General features: G+C 45.2%; 2 protein-coding genes across 6 annotated transcripts; one reads left to right on the forward strand and one right to left on the reverse strand.

Annotated features, from left to right (window-relative positions):
- Window positions 1-10,108: 10,108 nt before the first annotated feature.
- On the forward strand, window positions 10,109-13,625 carry LOC125546064 (protein IRON-RELATED TRANSCRIPTION FACTOR 2-like). 5 transcript variants are annotated; one of them, XM_048710190.1, is made up of 5 exons: window positions 10,109-10,684; window positions 10,785-11,120; window positions 11,858-12,030; window positions 12,777-12,898; window positions 13,334-13,625. In XM_048710190.1, the coding sequence occupies exons 1-4, from the start codon at window positions 10,379-10,381 to the stop codon at window positions 12,865-12,867; spliced, it is 906 nt and encodes a 301-aa protein (XP_048566147.1). In that variant the 5' UTR covers window positions 10,109-10,378; the 3' UTR covers window positions 12,868-12,898; window positions 13,334-13,625. The 5 variants fall into 5 exon arrangements, with proteins under 5 accessions (XP_048566147.1, XP_048566148.1, XP_048566149.1 ...); XM_048710191.1 differs by lacking the exon at window positions 12,777-12,898; XM_048710192.1 differs by lacking the exon at window positions 11,858-12,030 and having other exon boundaries at window positions 12,732-12,898.
- A 3,251-nt stretch (window positions 13,626-16,876) lies between these two features.
- On the reverse strand, window positions 16,877-19,556 carry LOC125546065. Its single transcript, XM_048710195.1, has one exon. The coding sequence runs from the start codon at window positions 18,600-18,602 to the stop codon at window positions 17,382-17,384; it is 1,221 nt and encodes a 406-aa protein (XP_048566152.1). The 5' UTR covers window positions 18,603-19,556; the 3' UTR covers window positions 16,877-17,381.
- Between the last annotated feature and the right edge of the window lie 1,810 nt (window positions 19,557-21,366).

The following is a 21,366-nucleotide window of genomic DNA, read 5'->3' on the forward strand; positions in this document are numbered from 1 at the left end:
AGTTTGTTGCTATTGCTTTCTTCATGAATTATACATATTCCTATGACTATGAGATTATGCAACTCACGTTTACCGGAGGAACACTTTGTGTGCTACCAAATGTCACAACGTAACTGGGTGATTATAAAGGTGCTCTACAGGTGTCTCCGAAGGTACTTGTTGGGTTGGCGTATTTCGAGATTAGGATTTGTCACTCCGATTGTCGGAGAGGTATCTCTGGGCCCACTCGGTAACGTACATCACTATAAGCCTTGCAAGCATTGCAACTAATGAGTTAGTTGCGGGATGATGTGTTACGGAACGAGTAAAGAGACTTGCCGGTAACGAGATTGAATTAGGTATTGAGATACCGACGATCAAATCTCGGGCAAGTATCATACCGATGATAAAGGGAACAACGTATGTTGTTATACGGTTTGACCGACAAAGATCTTCGTAGAATATGTAGGAGCCAATATGAGCATCCAGGTTCCGCTATTGGTTATTGACCGGAGACGTGTCTCGGTCATGTCTACATAGTTCTCGAACCTGTAGGGTCCGCACGCTTAAAGTTTGATGACGGTTATATTATGAGTTTATGTGTTTTGATGTACCGAAGGAGTTCGGAGTCCCGGATGAGATCGGGGACATGACGAGGAGTCTCGAAATGGTCGAGACGTAAAGATCGATATATTGGACGACTATATTCAAACATCGGAAAGGTTCCGAGTGATTCGGGTATTTTCGGGAGTACTAGGGAGTTACGGGAATTCGTATTGAGCCATACGGGAAAGGAGAGAAAGGCCTCAAAGGGTGGCCGCACTCCTTCCCATGGGCTGGTCCGAATTGTACTAGGGAGGGGGGGCACCCCCTTCCTTCCTTCTCTTTTTCCCTTCCCTTTCCTTCCCTCCTACTCCTACTACTTGGAAGGGCTCCTAGTTCTACTAGGAAAGGGGGAATCCTACTCCCGTTGGGAGTAGGACTCCCTTAGGGCGCGCCATAGAGAGGGCCGGCCCTCCCCCTCCTCCACTCCTTTATATACGGGGGCAGGGGGCACCCCAAAGACACAACAATTGATCTCTTAATCTCTTAGCCGTGTGCGGTGCCCCCCCCCCTTCTTTACCATAATCCACCTCGCTCATATCGTAGCGATGCTTAGGCGAAGCCCTGTGTCGGTAGAACATCATCATCGTCACCACGCCGTCGTGCTGACGAAACTCTCCCTCAACACTCGGTTGGATCGAAGTTCGAGGGACGTCATCGAGTTGAACGTGTGCTGAACTCGGAGGTGTCGTACGTTCGGTACTTGATCGGTCGGATCGTGAAGACGTACGACTACATAAACCGCGTTGTGCTAACGCTTCCGTTTTCGGTCTACGAGGGTATGTGGATATCACTCTTCCCTCTCGTTGCTATGCATCACCATGATCTTGCTTGTGCGTAAGAAATTTTTGAAATTACTATGTTCTCCAACATTATATGCCCTAATACCCGAATAGGAGTACTCCTTACCAGTGTTCCTCAATGCAAAATCCGAGTGCTCCTAGTCAATGCTCTTTTGCGACGTTCTGTAGCCGACTAGGCCAACCCACGTCGGCGCTAACAAAGAATCTCAATGAGATCTTTTAGTTTTTCATTTTCTTAAGTTCAACTTTATAGCTAAAGCAGTTTTAGAGGTTTTTCTCTAGAAAAAACTCCCATCTAGAATTGGTTACGGATTTTTTTAAAATTACAAAAACAAAAATGTTCAAAGTTGTTTTTAAAATAATCACGGTTTTTCTAGAAAGTTCTTGAATTTTGTAAATGTTATCCATTTTCATAAAATGTTCTCAGATATTAAAATATTCAGACTTTTTAAAAGTGTTTTTTGACTTTTAAAAATATATAGATATTTTAAAAAATATTTTAATATTTAAAGATTTATCATTGGATCTGTAATCTAAGGGCCCCGGTTAACCCACCAGAGAGCCCAGTTGTGACCCAAGTACGAGACCCTCGGACTCGGGCAGAGTACTATATTACAGGAGCAATGCTAGACCTACGAAGATATTCTACATAAGCTACTGGACAGACTTATGTGAAAGATCGGTTTTACTTCCTAGGCAACCGACTGCTAGAGCGCTCGATCCTAATCTTTTCTCTTCCCCTGATTCGAACGGTGGGGGCCGGGCACGTGGCACTTTTCCCCCTCGATTAACCAAAACAAAAAAGATTAGGGCCTGTCTGAAATCGGCCGCTGAAACGCGCGCGCGTCAGATAGCAACACCCGTGAAAGATTACTGTTGGACCTAAGGGGAGGATGGGGCCCACCCCTGAAAATCAGGAAGACAGAGATAATTAATGAGAGGGATTTACATCGAGCTTTAGTAACTTCACGTAGGTGTAGAATGATTGATTTTACAGGGTCGTAAATCTCAAAAAAGAAAAACTATTTTACAGGGTCGTCAACATTTCAGCCAACGACAAGCACGCGAAACACGAACGTTCTGTACTTTTCCGCCAGTAGTGTACTGCCGTACTTGCAAAGTTGGTAATCTCCATCCGTTGCTATCCCCCTAAATACGATAATGTCGCCGTAATCCATCCGTGCGTCACGCAGGGGTATAGTATACGATTGAGCTCATGTCAGCGCGTCAAATTTATAAATCGGCTCTGCCGCCGTAAGCGCTTTCCGTATGACGTGACGTCTCGCTGGACTGGTCGCGGACTAATCTCCACCGCTACAGTGCTGTGCCATGAGGAAATTGCACAAACCATCTACTTTTGGTGCTAGTGTTTCACAAAACACCTGCTTTATAGGTTTGTTGCATAAAACACCACATATTGAGGTAATTCATTGCAGTTAGGTCTAATCCACCATTTAGATGGATTGACATGATTCATAATAAGTGAGTCTAGTTTGTAAGTCCACCGGTGGTAAAAAAAACACAGTGTTGAAGATGCACAAGTTTGTGTAGCAATCTTATGTTATTTCATATGAAATTTTGGCTATTTATGAATATTTTAAGATTTGCGTAGCAATCTTATGTTATTTCACATGAAATTTCATGGTGTTGCAGAAAACAATTTAAGTAAATCACACATGTATCCAATACTATTCTAAAAAAACGCAGCTCATTTGGACCAACAGTTTGTGAGATATTTGCAACGTTAATTGGCTCGTTCAATTTTTTGCTCAAAATTTAACATTTTTAAAAGATTAAAAAAAACATAGATGCACTCACTCACTAATATTGTCTGAAAAAATTAGCTCAATTATAGCAAAAGAATTGTGAGATATTGACAGTTCTAGTTGGCTGCTGATATGACCAGGGGTTTTTTTTTCTTTTGCCATCACTGTACTTAAAAATGAGACCAAGTTGTCAGGAATCGTGTCAACACACACAAATAATAGATTAGACCTACCTGCAACGAATTAGCTCAATATGCGGTGTTTTGTGCAACAAACCTCTAAAGTGGGCGTTTTGTGCAACACTAGTACCAAAAATAGGTGGTTTGTGCAATTTCCTCGCTGTGCCGTAGCCCAGTGTTGCATATAGTTCTACAGTTCTACAATGCTTAATGGATTAACGTCCGCGAGTACTTTTTTCCAATCGCCTGCTGATTAGGTTTTAGGTGTTTAGTAGCGTGTGCGCCTCTACACACGCTAGAGAGCCGCCAAAAGTGAAATAATTATTTCTCGAAACATATATTGATTTGCATTAGAAAACGAACGTCATGATGGTGCAAAAGTTCGCACAGTTAAACCCACAAAACCAGAAGGTATAACAAATGGGCTAGGCTAACAAAAAACATAGGGGACAGAAAGCCAAAGTGGGTAAGACATGTATAAAACAAATTTGCAACGCCTCCTCTAACATAGGGAAGTGATGTAAATACATCATGGGCAGCACAATTAGTCCCTCTAGAAGCATGCTCGAAAATAATATGCGAGAAATCACGCAAGGTGATATATATCATCAAAACTGCCATCGAAGACCGAAAGAGCTACCACCATTCTTCATTGTTTCTATCGCGTCGATGTTGTCGGAGTTCACCTTTAGGCAATTACACCCGACTGTAGTTGCCAAATTGAGACCAAACCATAAGGCCAGTGCCTCAGCCATAAGGGCATCTCGACACCAATCGATTTCCCAGTTTCCTGCCGCGATGAATCAGCCATTCAAGTCTCTGATGACAACGTCAAACTAGCCAGAAGTAAGGTGTGTGCAGGATGGATGGAAGATCCACATGTAGAGAATGTTGATACTCTTGTAATAGATACTCCTAAAACCTAAAACCTTTAAGTAACCAGTCGGTGACCGTCACTACCGTTCCCCTCAAGATAGATTCTTATCAACTAAGAAATCGAATAAATTTAATTTGGAAGTTTGAAAGTAGATCAAGTAGAACGAGTTTGGTTGCACTAACAGAAAGGTACCGGCATCATGGTGGTAAGGGCATGCACACTGTTTGATAAGACAATGTTATCTTAAGCCTTGCATGTAATTTAGAGATGACAATAAAAGAATATCTACAATGGATTATCTCTTAGTATTATCTTTAACAACTAGCAATTCCTAAAAATGTGGTGAGACAAACTGTGCTAAGAGATAATCTCTTAAATAAGAGAAGACAAGCCTTTTGTTATGAATTCTCCCTCCTCCACCTCAGCATTTATCCTATGTGGCACTTTTAAAATAGCGTCATTGTACATTCCCTAAGGCTTCTCGATAGGATCTACATATCAAGGTAGATTCTACTATCTCTTCTAAGTGGGCTTTTGGAGGTAAAAAAGAAAAAGAAGCAACTGCTAGGATCATCTACTTTGCAGCAAATTAGGGTAGATATTTATTCATTCCATCATTAAAAAATTATTGTGATTTTTTTTTGCATGGCAAATTAGCGAGATGCATGCCAAACTTAGGTAAAAAATGGCCTATCGTTGCCCTCCGGTAAAAGTTCACGAAAGAAAACCTTTTTTTGAGTTGGCGGTAAAAAGAAAACCTTGGTCATGATATGAGCATCACGTGCTAGCTCGATGGGCTGGCATTTGCTGACTTTAAGTCAGGTGACATAAGCCCTGTTTTGTTTCAGCTTTGATAGAATTTGAATCACCTACGGATTCGCTTCCCCCGGCAAGCTTTGCGACTGAAAGACACTTTGAGATACTCCAGACAATTGCACTGAAAATGACCCGAATGTAGATTCAGCTTCACTAGCAAAGCTAAATTTGGTCCCTAAATCTCAAATGAAATAGTTACTTGTTTCAGAATCAAGATCTAGCTGCACTGGCAAAGCTGAATCCGGTCCCTGGAGCTCAAACAAAGAGGCCTTAGGCCCCGTTTGTTTTAGCTTTGACCAGATTCGAATCACTTGTGGATTCACTTCACTGGCAAAGTTGATTCTACGACCCAGTTTGTTTCACCTTTGGTTTCGAATCTCATGTGTATTCACTTTACTGGTAGAGCTAATTCTGTGAATCAGTTTTGCCACTGAAAGCTTCAGGCAATTGCACTGAAAACAGTCCGAATTCAGATTCTGCTTCAGTCGCAAAGTTGATTCCAAATAATTGTTTGTTTCAGCTTCTAGATTCAACTTCATTGGTAAAGCTGAATCTAGTCCCTAAATCTCAAACGAAATTGCCCTTTGTTTCAGATTTTAGATTCAGCGTCATTGGCAAGCTGATTCTGGTCGTTAAAACTAAAACAAACAGGGCCTTAGGGTCACTAATATGTGGGGCTGCAAACCAACCGGCCCATATGTCAGCGACGCTAAGTCAACTGACCCACGTACGTGTAAGTGATAATAAGTCACCTGACTTAAAACTTAAAGGCAGCAAATCTGAACCGTAGCTCGACACGTGCAGGCTCCTCTCGGCTCCGAATGACAAAACTTCAAACCCCGGGGGATCCTGGGAGAAAGGGTTTTCTAAGGCTAGACGGAGAGAGAAAGCTGAGAGGAGATGCCCAAGCATGGGGCCATACAGATGCTCCGAGGAAGCAGGCACGCGGGCGCCCTGTGCGTGCTGCACGGGAGGGAGCCCCCTCCGCGGCACGGGCCGGCACGCGCCCGGCGCGCTCCATCACGCCCACGGCGCGTGTCTCCAGCGCCCCGCCGCTACGTGGCCGCGCGCGATTAACATAATCCCACGGCCTGATTAACATAATCCCGTCGCTTAGCTTGCCTCCCTTAGACCCCCCCTGCAGATGCAGTCCCTCCCTTATCCGGCGTCCGCAGATAGCTCAACTAATCTGCTTGGGTCAGCAGCTAGCCATTAGTAGTAGCAGCCCACTAGCTGCACTTAATTATGCATCGGTTCGTTTTATAAACGTTTTGAGTTTTGGTTTGGCGACGATCATCCTCATTATATTATGCTTCCACGAATCAGCTCTCTAGATTTATTTATTTTTGGCAGGAAAATCATCTCTCTGAGTTGATTGGAGTATTAGACCGACCAAAAATGGCATCCAATCCGGTCCCAGCGAGAGCGAACCCGAATATATTGGCTGGATCGATGCTAGATCTATACCTGCGTTTCCTTTTTGCTTCAGCAAAGGGAAAATGTTAGGCCCACCGGTCCATATCTACTAGTAGTATTTTCATCAAAACAGACATAGAAAAGGCAATCCATCGTTAATTCTTTTTTGCAAGTGAATCCATCATCAAATCAATTGTATGATTATAAGCAACTAGTTTTCCTTTGCCATAAAACTTTCATTCTATTTATCATCAATCATGGAAGTACAAACATAAAAAAAATAAAAATTACATCTAGATCCGTAGACCACCTAGCGACGACTACAAGCACTGAAGCGAGCCAAAGGCGCGTCGCCGTTATCACCCCTCCCTCGCCGGAGCCGGAAAAAACTTGTTGTAGTAGACAGTCGGGAAGTCGTCGTGCTAAAGTCCCATAGGACCAACGCACCAGAACAACAACCGTCACCGATGAATAGGAGCGTATATCGAAAGGATCGAACCTGAGCACACACTGATGTAGGTGGACGAAGACTCGATCCATGGATCCACCAAAGACAACCACCACAAAATCTTGCGATATCCGCCGAACGCACATCTCCACATGCCCTCTAACGATACTAGACGCACCACCAGGACGGGAGCTAGACGGGGAGAACATTATTTCATCATCAAGGAGACACCACCATCTCGTCTTCCATAGCAGCACACAAATCGTAACAAAACTCACAGAAACACATAAAAATAGAGCACACCCGCCGGCAAGGGCCAGGATCCACCGTGCTCCCATGGCCCTCAAAGTAAGCCGAGAGAAAATGGTAACAAAACACATAGCCTGTACTAACTCAGATAAGCCCTCAATAATTTAAATGGCCTTCAACCAAAGGTGAGGAGAATGCGGATCTTCAGGTGGAAATAAGTTGTGTAATTGTGAACCATAGCCCCGGTGTACTAAAAAAAGATTTGATTCAATCATATATGGTATCATTTGGGGCCTCTTTGGTTCGTGTAATTTTCCAGAAAATAGGACTATGAAGACCATAGACATAGGATGTTATGCAATAGATGTTAGTTGGTTGCACCGCGGGAGTACATATTTTATTCTATATATAGGGTTGGTTGTATCCCATGATTGTAATTGAAACGAAGGAAAAAAATCATGATGTACTCGACTGAAATTTTCCTTTGGGATTGCATTCAAAGTTTGCCATATGACTTTTTTTGCTATGAATTATTATCCTCCAAATGAAACAACCTCTATTCGAAGAATCACTAAGAATCTGGCCAAAATTTCTATGAAATTATTTTGAACCAAATAGGAGCTTGATGTACCATGTAATTAATTATTGGGCGTGTGATGATGCAAATAAAGCGACGCATGTGCTAGCTAAACATAGTTATTGTAATAAATTCTCTAGCATTTGGACGGACAAGCCTGTTGAAAATATGCCCTAGAGGCAATAATAAATTAGTTATTATTATATTTCATTGTTCATGATAATCGTTTATTATTCATGCTAGAATTGTATTGATAGAAAACTCAGATACATGTGTGGATACATAGACAACACCATGTTCCTAGTAAGCCTCTAGTTGACTAGCTCGTTGATCAATAGATGGTTACGGTTTCCTGACCATGGACATTGGATGTCGTTGATAACGGGATCACATCATTAGGAAAATGATGTGATGGACAAGACCCAATCCTAAGCCTAGCACAAAGATCGTGTAGTTCGTATGCTAAAGCTTTTCTAATGTCAAGTATCATTTCCTTAGACCATGAGATTGTGCAACTCCCGGATACCGTAGGAATGCTTTCGGTGTACCAAACGTCACAACGTAACTGGGTGGCTATAAAGGTTCACTACAGGTATCTCCGAAAGTGTCTGTTGGGTTGGCACGAATCGAGACTGGGATTTGTCACTCCGTGTGATGGAGAGGTATCTCTGGGCCCACTCGGTAGGACATCATCATAATGTGCACAATGTGACCAAGGAGTTTATCACAGGATGATGTGTTACGGAACGAGTAAAGAGACTTGCCGGTAACGAGATTGAACAAGGTATCGGATACCGACGATCGAATTTCGGGCAAGTACAATACCGTTGGACAAAGGGAATTGTATACAGGATTGATTGAATCCTCGACATCGTGGTTCATCCGATGAGATCATCGTGGAACATTTGGGAGCCAACATGGGTATCCAGATCCCGCTGTTGGTTATTGGCCAGAGAGTTGTCTCGGTCATGTCTGCATGGTTCCCGAACCCGTAGGGTCTACACACTTAAAGTTCGGTGAAGCTAGAGTTGTTATGGGAAATAGTATGTGGTTACCGAAGGTTGTTCGGAGTCCCGGATAAGATCCCAGACATGACGAGGAGCTCCGGAATGGTCCGGAGGTGAAGATCGGTATATTGGACGAAGGGTATTGGAGTCCGAAATTGTTCCGGGGGTACCAGGTGATGACCAGCGTGTCCGAAAGGGGTTTCGGAGGCTCCGGCAAGCGTTGGGGGGCCTTATGGACCAAGGGGAGAGGGCACATCAGCCCACTAAGGGGCTGAGCGCCCCTCCCACCCCATCTCACGTAACCAGGAGAGGTAGGGGCGCCACCCCTAGGGCAGCCACCCCTCCCGGCTTGGGGGGCAAGTTTCCTAGGGGGTGGGGGCGCCCAAACCCATCTAGGGTTTCCCCTGTGGCCGCCGCCCCTTCCCTAGGGAACCCTAGGGCGCCTCCCCCTCCTCCCTTCCCCCTATATATAGTGAGGGAGAGAGAGGGCAGCCGCACCCTTCCCCTGGCGCAGCCCTCTTCCTCCTCCAACACCTCATCCTCCTTCGTAGTGCTTGGCGAAGCCCTGCCGGAGAACCACGAGCTCCATCACCACCATGCCGTCGTGATGTTGGAGTTTTCCCTCAACTTCTCCTCTCACCTTACTGGATCAAGAAGAAGGAGACGTCTCCCAACCGTACGTGTGTTGAACGCGGAGGTGCCGTCCGTTCGGCGCTAGGATCATCGGTGATTTGGATCACGACGAGTACGACTCCATCAACCCCGTTCACTTGAACGCTTCCGCTTAGCGATCTACAAGGGTATGTAGATGCACTCTCCTTCCCCTTGTTGCTAGATTACTCCATAGATTGATCTTGGTGATGCGTAAAAAATTTTGAATTTCTGCTACGATCCCCAACAAAGCCCCCGGGCTATCTGGTCTCAAACCTTGTGGACGATGTAATTCCTTTTTAAGCCAATAAAGCTAGCCATGATGGCCTTCCCTTAAAAAAATATTGGGCGTGTGATGCTGAAGCCATGGAATTTTCTATTCTATTCTATAAAAAGGATGCAAGTTGATCAATTAATGTATAACAAATCTAGCCATACAAAGTATGTGGCCATACACAAAATTTATCTACACACGGCAAATACATATATGCAAGACCATGAAATGATTTGTTCATTTTGGTTTTCTTCATATCAACAAGATTAATTATTTCACATGGATCTTGGAGCACCATAAGGTAAAACCCTTCACTTTGTTCTTAACTTTTAGATTGCAGACTTAGGCATCCACATTAGTTAGCTAAACTAAAATTCGTTATCTAGAAAGTCGCATTTGACACTGACGTCCCCTCATCTCTGGCCCTATATAAATGGGAGGTCACCACTCCGGAACTGGCTCAAGCAGCTGTCCATACATCAAACCTGCCATGAGAAGTAGTTAATGCTAACCATCTCTCAATAAAATTCCATTAGCTTAGAGGGTCTTCCCCTACTACCAGGCTACCACTACCGCTTCCTCTAGAGTCTCACAAAGAATAACGCCATTAATTAGGAGCCAGATAGCTCGCTGGTTAGGTGGCTATTAAGCTAGGTTGTTCCACCATCACCCCTAACCTCTCCACACGAACTCGACCTAGCAGAATTTAGCTGCTGCGAGCTGCCGGCCTGCAATGGGGCACCAGCACCAGATATTCGAAGACCCGTTCGCGAGCAGCATATCGTCGCTGGAGGCGGACATCTTCTCCGTCGCCGCCGGCCACCACCATCCGCAGTGGCCGGGCCTCGACCACGACGTCCCGTTGGCGCCGGCTGCCAACAACGGCACATCGTCCGGCGGCTACGGCTCCCCCGGTGGCGGCGACGGCTCGGGCTCCCACCGCAAGATCAGCCACAACGCGTACGAGCGCGACCGCCGCAAGCAGCTCAACGAGCTCTACTCCGACCTCCGCTCCCTCCTCCCCGACACCGATCACACGGTAATTAAATTTCTCACTCAAACTAACTCATCAGCCTTCCTCTGAGCTACATGTTAGAGATTCCGTTCTGAACGTCTGTTGGATTTCTCTGGTGTTGCAGAAGAAACTGAGCATTCCGATCACGGTGTCGCGGGTGCTCAAGTACATCCCGGAGCTGCAGAAGCAGGTGGACGGACTGGAGAAGAAGAAGGAGGAGCTGACGCGCGCCAACTGCAAGCCCGGCGTGCTGACCATGAAGGAGAACATGGCTCCGATCGTGTCCGCCACCTGCCTCGATGACAGAGAAATCATGGTCCAGGTCAGCCTAGTGAGCACCATGGCCGGAGTTCTGCCCATGTCCAAGTGCATCAAGGTGCTGGAGAACGAAGGCCTACGCCTCATCAGCTCGTCGACTTCCGCGTTTCACAACAGGACGTTCTATAGCCTCCATCTTCAGGTACACATCAACAGATGCATCTGCCTTTAGCTCCTGTTGTTCTCATATCATCGATGCTTGTGATTTGATCATTTTTGGATTCTTTTTTACTTGGCTTGCTTACCACGTATGCCATGTGGTTGCTTATGATTTGATCTTAACAACTAGTAGTATATAGTACTTGACGAGCTAAAACTCAGCAAAGCACTTCTTTTCCTGCGATGTCGACTGCCGTGGGTCCACATAAAAGGATAAGGATTTATCAAAATCTAAAGAGAACATGAATTTGGGGACATTTATTTTGGATATATATGCAATATGTAGGATCTTGCCATGCCGTACACTGGATTATCTAGCATAGAATTAGAACTATTTTGATTTAATCCATAAAGGTAAAAACATTATGGGCATTTGTAAGCTCGTTAACTTATTACAGTATGACTTGCTTGGGTGCATGCTCCCCCTCATAAAAGATTATGATTGTTAACTCAGATCAGTGGTGGAGATTATAGAGGCCATCCATTGAGTTAAAAATTGTAGCATAGTACAACGAACGGCAAATGGTACATTTTGTTTACCTTGACCGGCACATGCAAGGATTAAGCCAATGAAACGAATATGTACAACGCATCATTAGTTTCAATCGGACAACAAAGGGACTCTCCTAGTGCTAAAATGGTCCCTCTAGCTATATATTGTGTGGATTCCACAAAACCCTAGTCATTCGAGGTTGACCGGTTCCATCTTTCGAGCTTCAGAGGGTTTATACTACTACCGAAGTGTCAACATTCATTGGTGATCAATCTTTACACCCTTGGCAAAGAGCACGACCGAGGTCCCTCTATTTCAGTCATTTGTTTGGTTTTTTGGACATGAAGAACAAAGCACTTGGGTGGACGAGGTTGTTGCTTCTTCCTCCTAATTCAGCCAGGTCAGTTGATACTAGACTAGATCTAGGTATACTATTTTTTCTGAAACGGGGGCAAAACATTTTCCTCGTCGATTAATCAAGCAAAAAAAATTGCCCAATTAGTTGGCAGAAAACCGAACGAAAACCATGATCTAGGTACTAGGGGGTGGCTACACCCACATAGATCTTTGTTAGCCTTGGCTTTTGTCTCACATCCTTTCCAGCCCCAACTTAAAAGGGGTTACATCTGGACTTATGTCAAGGCACAAGAAAGAGATATGCCATGAGGAGACACAAAATCTCATGAGATGGCGCCATGATTGCGTGGCCAAGCGGCTCCATTAAGCATGAGACCTGTTCGCCAACAAACAGACATGGTCCAAGTTCAACTGACCTTCATTTGTGAAGGACCATGTGGCCCAAGTTTAGTTGTGTGGTGAAATCAGTTCCACATGGCAATTGTAGAGAAAGTTTTTTTTTTTGTGGGAAAACTTTCAGTCTATTCATCTTCAATCATGATAGTACAACGAATACTAGAAATAATAAAAATACATCAAGATCCGTAGACCACCTAGCGACGACTGCAAGCACTAAAGCGAGAAAGTTTGACCGGCATATATACTCTTGTCTACCAACCACATATAGCATTTATGGGTTAACCCTTTTAGAGCATCTTCAATGGCAACCCGTAAATTTCCTCATGCATCCATGTTTGTCTTCGGTTTGCGGGAAAAATCGCGTCCGTACCGCACCGCGGACCGCTACAGGCCCGCGCTGGATGGCTTCCGCTGTCCAAACATCATGGTCCGGACGCATGCAGGAGGTTTGCAGGTCGGCGTTGGAGATGCCCTTACATGAAGCGATGATGAAGCTGCAGTAGCGGCGATAGGTATGTATGGTCCGTCTAATAGATGGGTAGAACGTTGAATGAATTTGGGCTAGAGTTTTACACAAGTAACGTCCTCTTTTTTAAGACAATGACGTGTACTCTCACACAACCGAATGCATGGACACTTATTCGCATCCTTTTACCTCAACCCCACAATGAGTATCAATAGTACAGATGGAAAATGCCTATCCAAATAACTATTTATCAGACCTTTATGCAAATTTCTCCGCCAAAAGAAAAGAATCTTCATGCAAATATGCATGCGTTATCCACTTTATTTGACAAACTGAGCAGTAACGCTATAAATGTGTCAAAATTATATATGAATGACTAAAAGTGTGTACACTTTGGCATTAAAATCCAGGCTGCATGCACCAGACGGCAATTTTATATCAAAGAACTTACAATGCCATCTTATTTTTTGTATTGAAACAGAGAACCCAACGGACGATGAGCAAGGAGTGTCCGGCATTTTGTGAAGAACTGGAGAACGCCCTGACGCAAAAGGCAGGACTACGTCTACATCACCACCAGTAGCTCATATGTAGCATAAGAATGGTGTATACTGTGGTGTTTAACCACCATGAATCAAAATACATGCATGCCATAGATATAGGGCAAATACACAAGATAAATAGTACTGCTGATATGCATGCACGATCGTACGTATAATGCAGCGTGTTTCATATATAGTAACTATATGCAATTGTATATACATTTCTATGTATCTCAACTGTATGCTGAAGATAACTAGTAAAACAGATATATCGTACTACCTCTGTTCCAAAATATAAGAATTAAGGAACAGAGGTAGTGGTAGAAATAAATGTAGAGGTTGGCACAAAGCAGTCGCACTGTGATGAAAGAGTACTGACAATCCCCATAGTGCTTGTTTCGATGGCGGGCGAGTGCAGTGGGTTTTCTGGCAGTGCTTTGAACTCGCTGCCCCGTTTTCTTTTCTTCCTCAACTGTTCTGGAACACTATATATATGTATTTCTGTTGTTTTTCAATGGAAAGGGGTACACCCGGTTAAAAAAAAAATTATTCATGTATACATAAATATATGAGGCTCTTTTCACTATTTTAACCTTGTCAGAAAACTTTAGCACAAAATAAACTCCTCATAAATTTATTTCACAATCTGACCCTTTTGGTAACGCCACAAGCCGTGACGTTTCTGCTCCCCTTCATAAATAAGTGGCAAATGTGAAGAAGCTACTTGAAACGCCACTAACAATGGCGTTTGATATTTGGGCAGCAATGCCACGCCCTTTGGCGTTTCCAACAACACCACACACGCTGTCATTTTTGCCATGCCACATAGTGTGTCGACCAGGCTAGCAACGCAGGTGGGTTTGGCGTTTCTAGGTAATTCAGCAACGTCACATGTCATGGCGTTTCTGAAAATGGTCACATCGTGAAATAATTTTGTGAGGAGCTTATTTTGTGCTAAAATTTTCTCACAAAGTCAGAACAGTGAAAAAGGCCAATATATGAGAAATAAGGATGATTTGCCTCCACTGCTCCACAGTCCACATACACACCCTGCCTTTACATAAACCATCCAGCAGGGTCCGCTCCAGGCACGCAAATGTCGACATCCTGTGTACCACGGAACTAATCTATCACCTGGTGTCAGTGAGGGCAATGGTGGTTTTAAATATGGTAGTGTCATGCGTTTTGTGTCACCGTGTGCTCATCTTGTGGAGTAGCATGCATGCATCTGCCAACTGAGCACATGGTGGCGAGGTGAACCTCTCTCATCAGCCGTCTCTAACAGCTCGATCGAGCTGACCGTACTTGCTTGTAGAGTGGTAGTACGTTCTGTCTCTTGTTCTGCAGTACTGTTGTACTACTGACCTGTACTTCTGGAGCTGTCAACAGAAAATAAAAAGGACACTGAACCTGAAGGAGAGGAACAGGTGCCGTTTGAAATCCCCGCACGGCCCAGTTGTTTGTGGCAATGAAAGGCCGCCTGTGGAAGGAGGCGGGCCGGGTGACAAGGCCTGGTTAAGTTTCTCCACAGAGCAAATGCTTAGAAAAGAAAAAAATTGTGGAGAGAGCATGCGTCCTTGTGTGTTTTCTTTAAAAAAAACCATGTCCTTGTGCTGTCCTCGGAAATATCTGGTGCTCCGGAGCACCCAGCTCGCGTGCGAACTCGTCTGTTAGACCTCAGATCCAAAGGCTCCCATGAGATGATGAACACTTTTGCAAACAAGTCCTTGAGAAGTCTAAAAAATATGCACAAATACAACAGCTACATTAGCTTTTTAGATGCCGGTCCGGGAGCCTGTATCACGGGAGCACCGTTGCCTCGGTATCACAAGATACTCTCCCGGCTGGGATTTTTTTTTTGCGGGTGTCTCCCAGTTGGGATTGGGGACATGGCATCAAATCGCGACAAGTTCATCGGCTCAATTCCCTAAGGTTCATCAACTAAAAAATGAAATAAAGTTTTGTTAGTCTAGCGATGCACTTTTAAGGGTAGAAGTAATTGTCAATTTTTTCAGAGCACCACATGCTTTTTTCTTCTTTGTGTAATCATTCCTAGGGAACCAAAATTGCTCGGTTCAAGTCATTTGACATGATTTTAGGTTTGCAGGGCCCACAAGTCAGACCACCCTCGTCACTGACTTGACAGTTGACATGACACGCCGTGCTACTGTCTGTACTTGACAACTACTCAAGACAGTGGGAGTGAGAGCAACTCCAACCGTATAGACAAAACAAATTGCCCAATAGACGGATCCATTTTCAATTTCTGTCGGTTTTGTGTATGCTTGAACCCATTTCAGTTTTAAATTTAGGTTAGATTTGGATCCGGTGCGGAAAAAAGCGGGCGTTTTCCGTGTTCTCTTCGTCCGCCTCTGTCCGCTGCATGCTGCGTGTGGCCCACTTACTATCCACTCACATAATTTTTTTCTCTCCTCCCTCTCCCTCGCCATGGCGCCATTGACGCTTGCGAGCCATGCAACTGCTCTCCCCAGCCCCGTTCGCCCGGCCGCGTGCCGCGTGCCCCCCGCGCCCAGCCATTGCACGGCCTCGCCCCCGTGCCCGACCTCAAGTAGCATGAGCAGGTGGTCGCGGCCTCCAAGCGCGCGTCGTGCACGCTCGCGTGCGTGCATCTCGTCTTCGCCATGGCCAACATGCACTGACGCCATTCCTCACTGCGAAGTGCGAACTACCCTGCCTGCTACGTGTTTGACGAAATGTCGAGACAAACATGTCACAAAATGGGTCGGCCACCATCGAACGCACCGGGCAACCCAAATAAAAAAGCGGACAACTGTATGTGTGGAAGAGCTAGAGCCAGCGCCTCCATTGCTGCCTTGCACCAATCTCAGCCTCGATCCAACGAATTAGGCAGTTCTCTTCTGCGGTTCTGCCTTCCCTTGAGTCAGCTTCAGTCTTTCTTCTTTTTTTTTTGCGGGTAGAGTCAGCTTCAGTCTGCCGGTTCCTGTCTGCCCATCCAACATTTCATTTCGCGGGAACGGCGGGACAGTTTTGATAAAAGCACTAATTATCGTATCGGCGTTTCTCAATCTCAACAACACGTGCGTGGAAAACCCATGGAAGTTGCAAACAAAAAGGAGAAAAACGTCAGGCACAAGAGCTGCTACGTTGCCACTTCTTGTGAGGAGAAGTGGTAGAACACAGCAGGTGTCGGTCGCGTTCATGCACGGACGTACGTCGACATCAACGATTCGCGGTTGGCTCCACGCGCGCGTACGTGGAAGCGTCTGTTCCATGAGTGAAAAATCCCGAGTGCTCACACCTAATCGCCCGCAATTTATATCGTCGGTCAAGAAAGAAGCTAAACCAAGGTGTTCCTTTGCTTCTGGAACAATGCTATGGGTGGGAGCGGGACCATCCATATGATAGGAGCAAGAATTTGTCAAGAAAAGCAGCATACTTGAGTACCCAAGCCAACTATTTCTGCAGTGATATAACTAGTTTCACAATGATCTATCTCAATGTTCTTCAATGATCAGTGATCTGCAGCTTTTCTGCAAGTGTTCACACTCTCTCCTCAAGAAGGTTCAGAGGAGATCTGACCAAGCAATCTTGCCTAGCCGGCTGATGCCCACATGAAACTCCATTCTACTCCACATGTTACTCTTGTTAGCAAGACATATCACATGTACTGTGGGAGTCTGTAATTGAGTGCAGCAGCGCCTTTGCAGGCAGACATCAGATTTTCCTCACTCTGAATAACCGCAGTTTTTATACAGAACACTCTGCATAACTGTAGTCTTCTTCAGAAGAAAGAAGGCTCTGCTTGCGCAGGACACACGCAAAACTCCATTCCACTCCACAAGTTAGTCTTAACGAACGAAGCAAGCCAACAACGACGATGAACAATCAATACCTTTGCAAGAAGAGATCAGATTTTCCTCACTCTGAATAATCGTAGTAGGTCTCTTCACAACACTCTGAATAATTCTAGTCTTCAGAACACTCTCTGAATGTTTGTAATTTTCTTCAGAAGAATGCTCTGCTTCCGTAGAACACCCTCGCCCCGTCCTTCCTCGCCTCTGCCTCCGGCTTCTTCTCGTCCCTCTGGACGACCACCCCGGCGCCGCCGTCTCCATCGAGCTCCATCGGCAGCTTCATCGCGCCCAGCGACTCGGTGAACTGCTGCATGCTCTTCACGTACATCTCCATGATCTGCCGCTGCATCGCGCTCTGTTCCGCCTCCATGTCGATGACGTCGCCCGTGGCCATGGGAGACTTGAAAACGCCGACCTTCTCCTTGCCAGACGCCGCCCCTCCGTTGGACGTTGGCGTGTCCGGCGCGCCGCTGCACATCGGTGCCGACACGGTGGCCTCGTGGGCGCCGTCGTGCCGATGCGGCTTCTCTGTCGCCGCCGAGGAGGAGACATCGATCGCCCTGTCGTCGCTGGTCGTGGTGGTCGTCGAGGCGTTCTTGCTTCCGTCTGAGCACACCGGCATCGAATTCTCGCCGCGTGGGCTCGTGACCATCTCCATGGCGTCAAACGGCGCCACCCCGAGGTGCAAGAACGGCAGGTACTGGACGGCCATGTCGTCGTTCTCTTTGGCTGTGTTGAGGTCAGGAAACTCGATACCTAGGTAGTCCACCGGCGGCGCTGGGGGCTCGAGGATGACCACCTCCGACGTGATCGACGGCTCCGCCGCGGCGCGGTCCGATGGCCCCGCGATGCACGGGTCGCCTCCGCCGGAGCGGAGGGCGAGGGACAGGCTCACCGTGCCGGCGGGCGAGTGGGTGAGATCCGTGGACGACAGGGAGAACTCCCGCCGCTCCATCTCCGCGCCGTCGGTGGCCGCGACTTGGGCGAGCGGCACGAGCGTGAACCCGAGGAGCTGGTCCTCGAGGACGCTCTCGGCGCAGCTCCGCATCAACACTTCGCACTTGAGCGCGTCGGTGCCGAGCCTGCCCCGACGGACGCGCAACGGCGGAAGGCGCTCGTCGAAGCGCGGGCTGGCGCCGCCCCTGGCAGCCACGCGCGTGGAGAGCGCCGGCGCGTGCCCCGGGCTGGACGTGAGCGAGAAGCGCGCGTACACGTCCTGGTCCGCGTAGATGCAGATGTTGTGGATGCCGCGCGCGCCGTGCACGTACACGTCCAAGAAGCACCCGCCGCCACTCTCCTCGCCGTCGTCGTCCTCCAACCCTCCGCCGCCCCCGACATGATCCGGCACGTACCGGTATCTGGCAGGCTCCATTATCGACCGACTCGCCGGAACGGAACCGGTCGATCACTAGACGATCATCATGGACCTTAGATTTCTAGTGTGTTTCTTGCTTGCAGTTGAAGACAGTTTCTCACTAACCCTTTGGAATTGTTAGGACTTTGAGGAGGGGGAGAGAGTAGGTGGTGGCCGGCGAGGGAGGAAAAATGGAGCCGAGTGCACACGGTGCATCATTCATGTCCCCTATGTGTGCTCTTTACCCGTTGCTTGTTGTCCACACCCTTGCACCGCAATTCTTGGCCTCGGCGGGTCAGCCACGCATCGGCCTCGCCATGGCGCCATCGTGTAGTAGTTGTTGCTGCACTTGTTTATCGATCACCAGGCAAATGCAGACGCATGATGGCTCAAGAAAAAGAAAAGTATAGCTGGGTGTGTCCACATTGACGAGGGATGACTTGACAGCAACATTTCTGGGGAAATTCAGCAGTAAGCAGTGTCATGGGGTCGTGTCAACTATCCAAGTTTCACAGTTGAAAGGGGACAGTTCACATCGGTCGGTGGTGCATAGCTATGTTTCTCTTAGCTCTGTTCACATGGTAAGCCATGATTACGATTTAGTCCTACAAAACTTCCAATGGTTTCGTTTAAAATATTTCAGTATTTTCCTTCTTTAGATATAACTTCCTAGCATTACCGAGTGGGAGGTTGCTCTGCTCTCATCTTGTGCAGGCCTAGTTTTATTTTCTATTTCAACTTAAGCCCAATGAGGTAAAATGGATGTACCATTGGATTATATCAATTATTGCGTAATATTGGTACATCAGAAATATATCCAATTGTTATATTCAAATTTATCCAAATTGAAATAAAAATTATTGATTTGTCGGATTTAATTTCATAAATTACAAAAATATTAATGGCTCGAGCGTTACTGATTTTTTCTGTTAAAATTCAATTTTTTTGTGACAACCGGACATGTTATGCAGGATAATTTTGTATATATAAAATTATCTTTATTTATTGGGTTTCACATCATTCAGAAACTAGATATGATTATCATTCCCGAAAATATAGATATACAGATATTAAAAATATTACTTATTGCATATTGATAAATATTTCAACGGTTGTGACAAACATTTATAAGATAAGAATACCGATTATAATCATAAAAGTATTTATTTTTGCAGCTATGACTTGCAAGAGTATTATATTCTTATTGATATTTGATTATATTAATAATAAAATATTTCAATTATTTATGCTAAACTTTTTTACTTATTTATGACTTACTTGATAACACAATATGTTAGTTACTAACTTTCCTATCACATTTAGCACAATTAGCCACATATATTCTATTGCTAAATTTAAGATACAATATTCATTGTTGTGATTCATGTATTTATTTATTGCAAAATACACTTTCGCCAAATTGAAATCGTATTACTCACTTGAAGTTATATCGGCTTATTTTTCGTAACAGTTCATTTTAGATGCTAGTAAGAAACCTTACATTGAATTGGCTTTACTTCAGGTTTAAGGAAAAAAACATCAAATTGTGCCCCTTTGTATATTTTTTAGTTTCGTTCCCTTTGTAAATTAATGTGCTTCACTAGATGTGTTATCGTGCATTATATGTGTTTGATTTTTCTTAGTATCCTAATAAAAAAATTCTAGAACATACTTGTCTAACAAATATCTTGACATAGGTCGTAGAATGTCTTCTAACTTAAGTGTAATAAATTAAAATCATATACTAATAAACTGAACCGAGTGCACACGGTGCATCAACCAAATCCACTATGTGTGCTCTTTTTCCGGTACTTCTTGTAAAACCCTTGCACCACAACTCTTCCACGGGTCAGCGGCGCATCGGCCGCCTTTCGCCATCGAGTAGTATTGTTGGTGCACTTGTTTATCATCGAGTAGCTGGGTCTCTCTACATTGACAAGGGATGGCTTGATACCAACATTGTCAAGAATTCACACTATGCAGATCAGTGCTATTAAGACACATCTATCGCATATCGTAGCATTATACTATGCACGATAAAGGCATCATATACGTTATAAAAATATATCGTGTCTTTGAAAATAAAATGTGTGTGATGGAAAATACATCGCGCACAATTGGGTAAGGAGAACTGTGCGCGATTCCTTGGACACAATTCTTCTCAAAGAAGCGTGTGTGATGAACTGAACTATTGCACATGTTTGGCGAAAAGATCCGTGTGTTCTGCATAGCACAGGGACAGGGTAGTCTCTAATTTCGTGAACTATCGCACACATGATTTTTTGATACACCGTTTGCGATTTATAACAGACTGTTTGTTTTGATAAATCATGAGATATATTTAACATTGCAGACAATTACGCCTAAGAAGGCGTGTGTGATAATGTTCACAGAGATTCAAATAACCAAAGTTTCCCCCACATCACACTGGCCTCCTCGCATAGCTACCGCATGAAATATTTAAGAACATGCATACAACTCGAAATGATAAACTAACAGATGTTCATAGGTTCAGAATTATACAAAATATTTACAACATAGCATAAAAAGAAGCTAGGCATATGCATATAAAGTGATCACCATCTACCACTTGTTGGCATCTTTGCAAGCGTTGCAGATGCTGCGATGCGACCCATCAGCATCAAGGGGAAAGAGACATGTCCTCGTGTTAATGACCCATGAGCATCAAGCTAAAGGAGACACGTCCTCATGTTAACTATCCACCCATGTGCTCCAGGCTACGTTTCTTGCTCAAAACGTAACCCACCATATTGAGGATGCA

This window comes from Triticum urartu, chromosome 3 (assembly GCF_003073215.2).
Source record: "Triticum urartu cultivar G1812 chromosome 3, Tu2.1, whole genome shotgun sequence".
Taxonomy (NCBI): Eukaryota; Viridiplantae; Streptophyta; class Magnoliopsida; order Poales; family Poaceae; genus Triticum; species Triticum urartu.

What these genes read in the sequence shown, in the direction of transcription:
- LOC125546064 (XM_048710190.1), top strand. Translation starts at nt 10,379, where the DNA reads ATGGGGCACCAGCACCAGATATTCGAAGACCCGTTCGCGAGCAGCATA. An exon ending in TCTATAGCCTCCATCTTCAG is followed by an intron (nt 11,121 to 11,857) that starts GTACACATCAAC and finishes TTCGAGCTTCAG; the next exon opens with AGGGTTTATACTACTACCGA. An exon ending in CTTCCTCCTAATTCAGCCAG is followed by an intron (nt 12,031 to 12,776) that starts GTCAGTTGATAC and finishes GGACCGCTACAG; the next exon opens with GCCCGCGCTGGATGGCTTCC.
- LOC125546065 (XM_048710195.1), bottom strand. Translation starts at nt 18,602, where the DNA reads ATGGAGCCTGCCAGATACCGGTACGTGCCGGATCATGTCGGGGGCGGC.